This window comes from Clupea harengus, chromosome 17, assembly GCF_900700415.2.
Source record: "Clupea harengus chromosome 17, Ch_v2.0.2, whole genome shotgun sequence".
Lineage (NCBI taxonomy): Eukaryota > Metazoa > Chordata > Actinopteri > Clupeiformes > Clupeidae > Clupea > Clupea harengus.
Genome location: NC_045168.1, coordinates 25,007,670 through 25,017,669, shown reverse-complemented (window position 1 = coordinate 25,017,669; position 10,000 = coordinate 25,007,670). Strand labels below are relative to the sequence as shown.

Genomic DNA, 10,000 nt, shown 5'->3' with positions numbered 1-10,000 from the left:
CCTGAGTATGCTAACGTCGACAGCGGTCATCCAATAGACTAATAATAGCATTCCTGTCTTCCATTCGTTTCAGGTCATAGAATTATTATGTTCAGTCTCTCATATTGTGTTAAAAACTGCAGATCAGTCATCAGCAATGAAATACACCACATAAACTGATATTAGGCTAATCATTTGGCTGCCTCCCATGCCTTGAAACAGAACAATGTGAATGCGCACACCATCGTTTTCAGACAGTTGGACAAGTCAATGTGTATGTCGTTATCTGCAATTTATCACGATGTTTAGTCAGATATTGATAACGATAAGTGGTGGCTTTGCAACGTGCACGTCTTTCATGTTCATGCTAAGGGGTCCCGGTTAGCAAGAATTGAGGATTATGAATTGTGATGCATGTAGAAATAGAAAATAATGCTATAATTCTGTATACTGTAGTTCTGTCATCTCAAGTAGCTATTTATAGCTATTTCTGTGTTATGATGCACTCTTGAATCTTGATGGCAGCTCAATACTTAATTGTCAGAAATGTTGTTTGTCATTCTACAGGTCTAGTCTATGTCAGACAACACCTTGACCGGATGTTGGAGGCTGGAGCAAGTTGGACAACATTCATCAGATGAAGATGATTTATTTTCCTCAATGAAGTCCAGAAGGTACAGGGGAGTTAGAAGGGTACCTAGCCTGTGTCTCAGTCAATATGGATCTGCTGAACGCCTTTCAGAATATCAAAAAACTGTCCCTGAAACTCAATACTGGCCTACCTGCCTCGGCCGCCTGCGAGCGACTCTTCAGCTGTGCTGGATTGCTGTTCAATGCAAAGCTAGCCCGGATGAACTCTACTCATCTTGAAAATCAGCTGCTGCTCAAACTCAACAAGAAGTTTGTAGACTAATGCTCTAAAGGTGGACACAAGTAAAGTAACCCAAGTTTAAGTGGGGCAGCGGTATTTTAACTTTTTATTTTAGCTGTCATGTCTTGACATGTCCTCCCAAAAGTTCTTAAATGTTGTGTTGACATGTTTAATGTTTGACATGTTTAATGTCATTGCACTTATATTTCTAAAGATTCTCCTTTAATAAAAAATAACTAGTTTTTGTATTGGATTTATGACCCCTTGTCCTTTTTTGCACTATATAGGAGCGGCCCCCATCAAGTTGTTGAAAGTAACTAAGTAACTTTTACTTAAAGTACATTTTAAATTAACTACTTTTTACTTTTACTTGAGTAGATTTTTAGATGGGTAATTTTACTTGTACTTAAGTAAAATTTCATCAAAGTAATTGTACTTTTACTTGAGTACAACATTTCAGTACTTTTTACACCTCTGGTTGTGTGCCACATCCATATATGGTACGGAATCATATGGGAATCAGTTATATCGTCACGCAACTGCGGTGTAACCAGTTAGTTCATTAAATGGTAAATTCATAAATTGAATGTTCCCCCGAAAGAGCAGAGAGCAGTTTGTCTTAATTGTTTGTCTCAGTTGTAATAATGAAGTTCTTTTGTTTTGGAAGGTGTGTGTGCTATGATCAAGTAGCCCCAGATGTGTGTTTCATTCCAATGATCCACCGCACTCGCTGGGTACCAGGTACGAGACGCCACAAGCCTCTTCCTACTGTTTCTCAGTCCTTCCATGGGAAACAAATGAACACTAGAGAAAGGTGCTTCTGGGAAATGAAGCCATAGAACTAGACACAGCAAACAATAGCTAATCGGACAAAAGGCCAGTGCTTGTAGTGTAATGAGCCGTCAGAGCGCGGCGGCTTCAGCGTCCGAGAGACAGATATTAGAATTCATGGCTGAATGTGAAGTGTCTACCTCCTCAAACACCTCATTTTGCAACAATGATTGGATGGAGTTTTTGTGTCGCTTCGGTGGGGTGTTAATTAGCGACTGAGGAAGTGACTCTCCAAGCGCACATTCCCACACCTTTACTTTCTACCCTTGCACTTTCTACCTCTGATATTCTTATTTTAATTATTTTCATTTGGCTATAATTTTTGCTTAATTTCTTCAGAAAGGACACACTTTTTTTTTTTTTGTGAATTATCCAGCTAATGAAAGTGTTCTTTCATGCCAGTAGGATGGAAAATATGACCGTGTATAGAAAACAAAGACGTTGCAAATGTGTGTGTATTTAAGGGAAATTTATGGTTGTCAATACATGTATTTCAGATTTATGTAGTCTAATCGGACTTAATCACTCACAGGGAGCATTGCTAATATGATTCAGCATGTGTTCTACTGAGATTAAACATTGCTTTTATGAGCCTTTAAAGGGCTGCTTTGAGAGTATAGAACACTTTGAGGATGATTGCAATCTGGGAATGTTTGTGTTCCAGTTCTGTAATATTGTTGTATTGTTGGGTAAAATTCATTTTTTTTTTTTTTTAAATCCAAGGCCAACCAGGCCAGCTTTGGCTAGCTTTTATATCCCTCATGTGAAAACAAGATTTGTAATCCGTTTTATTACGGTCGCATTTAGGTTGAAAGGATGTATTAAAACATCTTACCCTTCTGTCATTGATTTTACAGGAAGAAAAATGTTTGCATCGATGTTTTATCATCTGCATCCATGTTTTGGTTTTGCATCATATATCATTATTTTCAGCCGAAACTGATGCTTTTGTTTCTTTTTGGTAATCATGAATATAATCAGTGACCTTCATCCTGACACAAAGCTAGATTAATAGTACCATATGGCGTGAAGACACCGGTCCTCCCCCTCCATTACCTTCAGATGAAGATTTATCTGTGAGAATCAGCGTGGAGCCCCAACTCTGTTCAGGACCTACACTAGACTCTACAAGAGCAGCGGACTCACTGGAACTACAGGGAAAGGTGCTCAGGCAGATGAGTTGGAGAATGAGCAGGATTAGAGGAAAGGAAAATATCAGAGACATGGACACCGTGACGTGTCCATATCCTAAAATAAAACCGAATGTGCCGAGGTTCCATTGCAATTGGGCCTTGCTCTGTCAGCAGGATGTTCTCTCCCTCTCTCTTTCAGCTGTTCTCCCTCCCATCCGTAGAAAATAGAGTACTCTTGCAAACAATATAGATTCTGTTATCCACTAACACCCCCCCCCCCACACACACACACACACACACACACACACACACACACACACACACACACACACACACACACACACACACACACACACACACACACACACACACACACACACACTTGTTTAAGGACCATGTAGTAGTGGCCTTAGACAAAGGAAAGATTGTGGGAAACTAATTGTCAATCATTCAAACCCTTTTTAAACCCCTTGGGTTTCCATGAAAGAACATTCTAGCCCTGTCTGTGGTTATTGATGAGGAGCGAGCCTTTTTAGACCAGGCATGCTCCACATTTTGTTATTGACTCTATGATTGATTTAAACCCTCATAATTAGCTGGCCTAATTTAATTAAAGTGCAATTTAACGATACAGCAGCCCTACCAAACCGTACTTTGTCATTGATAGATATGCCTCGGCTGATATGAAATTGTAGCTGACAGATGATGTATTCTGCACAGATGCAATTCATTGACCAGGAGGGGATAAAGGACTGACTAGGCCCCCAGATGCCAGCCAACATTTCTCCACTTTGCTCTATTCAATTTCTACAGATGTAACCCATGCACATACCTGATTTAATTTACTTAATGGCATTGAGGACCTGTGTGAATTTTTAATATTATTTAATCATCATACTGAAACTTTTATACAGCTTCAGCTGTGCCTTGGAAAAACAAAACAAAAAGAATAGCGTAGTTTAATGTTTGATGACTTTGCTGAGTAAGGGAAATAAAACCAAAGTGCAATCTCCTGTTTCTAGATTGTTCTTTTGAAGAGGTGGGATGGAGACACTCAAGTCCACGCATGAATAGCAGGAAATTGCATCGCACCTTCTGCCCATAAACAATAGACTTCTGCGTACTTGTAACACAATGCTGTGCACCATTTGACAAAACAGCTCGACTTTTGTTCTGAATGTGCATATTGGTGAGGGAACTAGCCGCACGCATCAGCAGGAGTAATGGACCAAAGTAAGCTGAAGTCTCAGGTTGACGTTTTAAATTTAGTCTTAATCTTATCCACACAAATATATATTTCAGGAAAATCTCCATGCCTATATACTATACTACTAATGCACGTCATCTCATTCTGTGAGTCTGTGAGTTGCTACAGCACCACTGGACGAAAACACACAGGGCAGCTTTACAAAAAAAAAACCTGAATTTCATGTAGAACTCAAAAACAAAGTATGAGACACAGTCTTGGAGGGAAGGGAAGTGTTGGCCTGGTGGGGTCGGAGGTTGGCCTGGTGGGGTCGGAGGTCGTTGTCAGGTCTGTAATAACTGCATGGTGGTCTGAGGTGGGTAAGGAAGAGTTGCCAGCTCATTACAGAATGGGGCTTTCTTCCTCTGCCTTGTGCCCAGGGAAAGTGTGAACCCCTTTAAGTTTCCACAGTGAAGTTTTCTTAAGTCGTTGGAGTGTCGTGGTGGAGGGATGGCCATTGTCACCTGTCCCACCTTTAGGCCGTGTGCAAGGTGGTGTGTTTCAGCTGACACACCCATGCTATATTTCTTGCTGCACAATTGTGTCTTTTTTCCTGTGGTCTAGCATCACGAGTGAGGAATAGACTTTATAAGTCACGACGATGCCTATGATGGCACATGGCTCAAGGGCACTAGCCCACAAATGATGTGTTAATATTTCTAATAGAAATAAATTCATATTGCATTACTGTATGAAATGTGAATTGTACACAACAGATTATGCACACCCAGCTCCCCCTCATTGTTTTCCATAAGCGATCAAGCTGGATTGTGCTTGAGAGCTTCAATTACATTAGCCGGGTAATCGTGGCCTTTGCTAATGACTTTGACTGAGAACGCTGCCCCCCCTGTCTCCAAACATCCGTTTGCCAACATAAATTCAAATAACTGTCTTGGGGAAAAGGCAAAGACCAAAATGAAAAGCTGACTGAGCTGTGATACATGAACTGCTCTAAGAGGGTAGTTTTAATGGTGGATTCAAATGACCTGGCCGGGAGGAAAGGGGGGTTTTTAGGGAGAGACGCCACCAGTCAGTTTCAATTGAATCAGCTAGTCACTTACAGGACTTAATTGGGGTAATGGCAGTTTGCTGCGAGGGACAGGAGCTCCATTATGGTTCTTTGTGGAGCCCCAGCACCCCCTTCCCAGGCCTCCTCTGGCTCTTCGTGGGGCTGGGAGTGACCGTGCCAGCTCTTGTATCATGGCAGAATCAGCCACTTCCTCTTTGGAAACGGACCTCATACTCTGGCACAATGTCGGTCCGGTGCTTGAATGTCAGGCCAAATTGTATGCAGTGCACATCCAGTGAGGGCTATTTCTGTCAATTTGAAGTTTGCTGTTCAATTCACTAAAATCGTTTCTGTTATAGCCATCTCACCATTGTATGGCTTTTAAGAATAAATTGTATGAGGCGGTATTAGTGTGTGTGTGTGTGGCTGTCTTTCAGTGCATGTCAGTGTCTGATATGTCTTAATCTCAGTCTCAGCCTTGGCATCTTACGACCTTATATATCTTTGGTCCCATCTGGAAACAGATGTCTACTTGCCAATAATTAGATTATACACAACCAGGCAAAGACCTATCAGACTGAGTTTTCACCTTATATGGGCGCGTGGGGTTTGAGGGGGAGCCCGCCTGTCCTCTTAGCTATGATGTGACAATCATGCTCCTTTGGGCTGGTGCTTTTCTGAGCTCTGTTTTGGAAGGGAGTCTGAGGAAGTGTAAGTGTATCAGCAAGCATTGTGTGAGTGTTGTATGTTCTTCTGTGCCACTGGGCTGAGGAAATGTGTGTGGCTTTATACATATTTTTGGAGATTGTGTGAAAGAAAGCATTTGGTCGAAAAGCTGTATCATATCTCTATCGTGTGCTCTGTACTTTAAATTCAGCTATGTTTTTAATTTGTTGTTTTCAGGGTCCTCCTTTGTGTATGTATGTGTATATATTTGTACCCTTTGACCTTTTGAATCCCGTGGCCAGTTCTCTGAGCTAAACAGGGAGTGTGTGTGTGTGTTTGTGTGTGGGGGTGTGTGTGGGTGTGTGTGTGTGTGTGTGTGTGTCTGTGTGTGTCATGCATTTGAAGTCCATCTCATTACACTTGCACGTCGCTCCCTCAAGCCTGGCTGTGTCACCAGGGAGAGGGAGCTGTTTTACTATGACCGTTGGCTGGCAGTGAACCAGCAGCTGTTAAAATGGAGCGCTCTCTCCCTCTCTCTCTCTATATCCAGCCCAATAATCCCTCTTCCCCTCTGCCCATAGAAGCAGTGCCTTCACTGCTCTCTTTTATAAGCCTTCCATCCAGACTGCTGCCAACTCTTAATGCCTACCTCAATAAACTAATGCATCCAGCCACCTCAAGGGCCAGGCTCATAACCTCACCATTCCTGGCAGCGCCGGGGAGCCTCCTGGCCCCGACCCAGCCATCTTATTGCTGGACCCCGGTGGCACCTCGCCCCTGCCGTAGTGGTTCCAGCTGAAGGACATTGGACTCATCATGTGACGGGTGCATTGGGGAAGGGTGTGCCCCATCCTCAGGAGACCATAGGCCAGCGACGCTGTCCATCATGGCGGCCGGGAGGGAGGGGCTACCTCCGCCATCTGTGACACCCAGAGGTTATGCTCTGATGATAGACCCGACGGGGTCGGCAGGAACAACACGTGCCTCTCTGGTCCTGTGGAAGAAGGGAGACAGGATGGGCAGACAAAGGGAGAGGGAGGAGGGGAGTAGTCTGTATGACAGACTTGGAGATAGAGGCAGAAAAGACTGACATTGATGATGTCTGAATGGTGATTGCCCCCTCTCTCTCTCTCTCTTTCTCTCTCTCTCTCTCTCTCTCTCTCTCTCTTTCTCTCTTACCATTGTACCTCCTTCTGAGTATCTGCAGCGGGACTTTAAAGAGCATCCCTCTCTCTCCCTCTCCTTCTCTCTCCCTCTCCTTCTCTCTCTTACTTTGTAATCTCTCAGAAATCGTGTCTTTCTCCATGAGCTGGTGAAGACAGCTGTGCTCTGTGCAGTTATAGAGATACTCAGGAGAGCCGTGGCATTCATGTCACACTGAATTGTCATGTCACACTGAATTGTCATTCAGACAAAAACAAGCAGGCTGCTGGACTGCAGTTGCCGTTAGCACCGTGCTTTGGAGTTAATTACTTGTCACTGTCAGTAATGATAAATGTGAATCATCCTGAACTTCTATTCCTGGGAGTGTTTTTTTTTTCCTTCTTTCATCACTTTCTGGATTACATAAATAGTGCATAAATGGCACTAATTTGTCTTTAAAAAACAAACAAACCAAAAACAATAATCCTGCCTTTCATTGAATATCTTTATCCCTTTGTCATTCTGCTTTGGTTGCTTCCACTAAATCCTCGTGTAGCTCTCTTACCTGACATTGTTTCCGTACACTCATGTGTTGATGCAGCACAATGTGCTTAAGCCCACAGTATATCCCAGTGACTTTAAACACCAGGAAGTACATATATGAGAGGCTCACTGCTGCATGATGTGGACTTCAAACAGATGGACCAGCATTTTCTATATCCTCACTCTCACACACACACACACACACACAGCTACTGAGACTCTTTTTTTATTTACTTTCATAACTCAGTCTCACCTCTTCTCAAGATGGAAAAAGATGCATAGCCTCTCTTGCACCTCACATGTGCACACACACACACACACACACACACACACACACAGAATGCATCTCCATAGAAAGGTGCAGGGAGCTTATTTAGATGTGCTTGACATTTGAGTAGAAATGGGAAAGGTAAAAGGTGAGAAGAGGCTGCATATTAATCCCAGTGGCTAACAACCCGTTTCAGACTCCTAGCCACTGTCTAGACACCTTCCTGGCCTTGTCTCGGGACTACAGATACACACCGCATATTACAGACACACATACTAATGAGAGTTGTTAAACGTTTGATGAATATTATTTGCAACAATGCGCATGCCCTCAATTATCCTAACTGATGAACTCTGACCTGGCAAGCATTGCTGTACTGCAAACCCCCCCCCCCCCCCCCCCCCATATGCAGTTTATAATGATGCTGAATTTCCCAGAATGCCCTTGCCTTTCACTCCACTAGTAGAGAGAGAGAGAGAGGGCCACGGAGAGATGCCATGCAGACCCAGGCCCAGACAGGCTCTCGTCCACAGCTCAGGGTAGGAGGTGTGTTACAGTGTGTTACAGTGTGTTGCTCACTTTGCACTTGTTTTCTTCTCCCCCTATGTTTGTGCACCAGGAAGAGGAGGAGGAGGAGGAGGAGGAGAGAAGAGAGGAGGAGCGGAATGGCAGAATTGAGCCTGTTGGACGAGCAGACTCCTGCGTAGAACACACTCCTGTCTCGTTAGAGTGAGTAATACACACACACACACACACACACACACACACACACACACACACACACACACATTCAACCCTAGCTAGTAAACCTGTCATAAGAAAAATGGGATAATCAGAGTGCTGTGTAAGTGGTTTAAACTCATTAGTCATTAGTGTCACAGCTCACATCCATCTCACATTTGCCTGAAGTCTTCATAGTTCTATGGTCTCACCATGCTCATGGCTGCTCACAGGAAGTACTTAAGTCTTCATAGTTCTATGGTCTCACCATGCTCATGGCTGCTCACAGGAAGTACTTAAGTCTCCATAGTTCTATGGTCTCACCATGTCCATGGCTGCTCACAGGAAGTACTTAAGTCTCCATAGTTCTATGGTCTCACCATGCTCATGGCTGCTCACAGGAAGTACTAATGATGAGGATGATGCATTAATGCTCTGTCCCTTGAATGATAATATTAAATGATGAATGGTAAATAATCTACATTCATACAGCACATTTCCATTCAATGTTCTCAATGTGCTTTTATATTATATTCTACACATGCATGCTCATATCTCAAGCCATTGAGAGCAAGTTTGGATTTCAGTATCATGGAGGTGTGTGTGTGTGTGTGAACCATGCACACTTCCTCTACTGCCTGACCCATCAGTGTCCCTGGTTTGTCTCATGGTCATGCTCCACCCTAACACAAATCAGAATCACTTGACTGTTGAAACGCTGTTGTTGCCATGGTTACATGAATGTGTACCTCCCCCATGTTACCCCCAGTCTCCCGCATGCCTCCCGTGCTCTGACCAGGCAGGTGTTCTCACCCCACCAAGAGGAGAAGGGGGGGGGGAGAGAGAGAGCACTACGCCATGCAGCCCTTGAATCTGATCCTAATCACTTAATTGAAGTGTCTATTTGGGTCTCTCATCGACCCAGGCTTTCTAATGGGCTGCTTAAATTATAATGGCAGGGGGACACAGTGCCGTGGCCATGCCAGGTTCTGGTTGCAGTTGCCTTATTTCTCTCTGTTTTTAGGCCTGTGTTCCCCAGCCTTTGTTTGTCATTGTCTGGATAAGTGTGCCAGTGTGTGTTCATCCCCTTATGTTTGTCTCATTCTTCCACCTCCCCCTTCACCCACCATTGTCTCACAGTGACATGCTAGAGCTGGTAGAGGTGTCTAATGCCGGAGGACCCTTGGGAATCCACGTAGTGCCCTTCAGTGCCAGAGACCGAAGGTAAATCAAAGCCCAAACCCTGCTGGAGCTCCAACCCGAGCCCTCAGCACATAGCCTCCATGTGCTCTCTGCTCTGCTCTGCTCTGCTCTGCTCTGCTGTGCTGTGCCTCCTCTCTGGCGTGTGGTGGGGCGGCGTGCGTCCTTGGCTTTCCCGTTTCTGCTTGTGTGTTTAGTGAAAACATGTGCTTTCCTCAATGTTCTGTGCTTGGATTGTGACTGGCTCTCTCTCTTTCTTCGGCTGTCCATTGTGTTTGGCTTGTTCAAGCTGTTGAGTTTTGACTGCATGAGTCACTTTTTTTTTTTATTTCAGCTGCGTTTTTTTTTTTACACAGCCTCAAGGACCTATCGACAAAAGGCAGTCACACCA

The 10,000-nt window shown here is 44.0% G+C and overlaps 1 protein-coding gene across 1 annotated transcript in view; it reads left to right on the top strand.

Annotated features, from left to right (window-relative positions):
* Positions 1 to 10,000, top strand: part of pard3aa (par-3 family cell polarity regulator alpha, a) — a 344,419-nt gene that overhangs the window by 144,116 nt on the left and 190,303 nt on the right. The window contains 3 exon segments of the mRNA XM_031583717.2: positions 8,309 to 8,418; positions 9,550 to 9,633; positions 9,944 to 9,947. Coding sequence (XP_031439577.1) covers positions 8,309 to 8,418; positions 9,550 to 9,633; positions 9,944 to 9,947 — 198 coding nt within the window.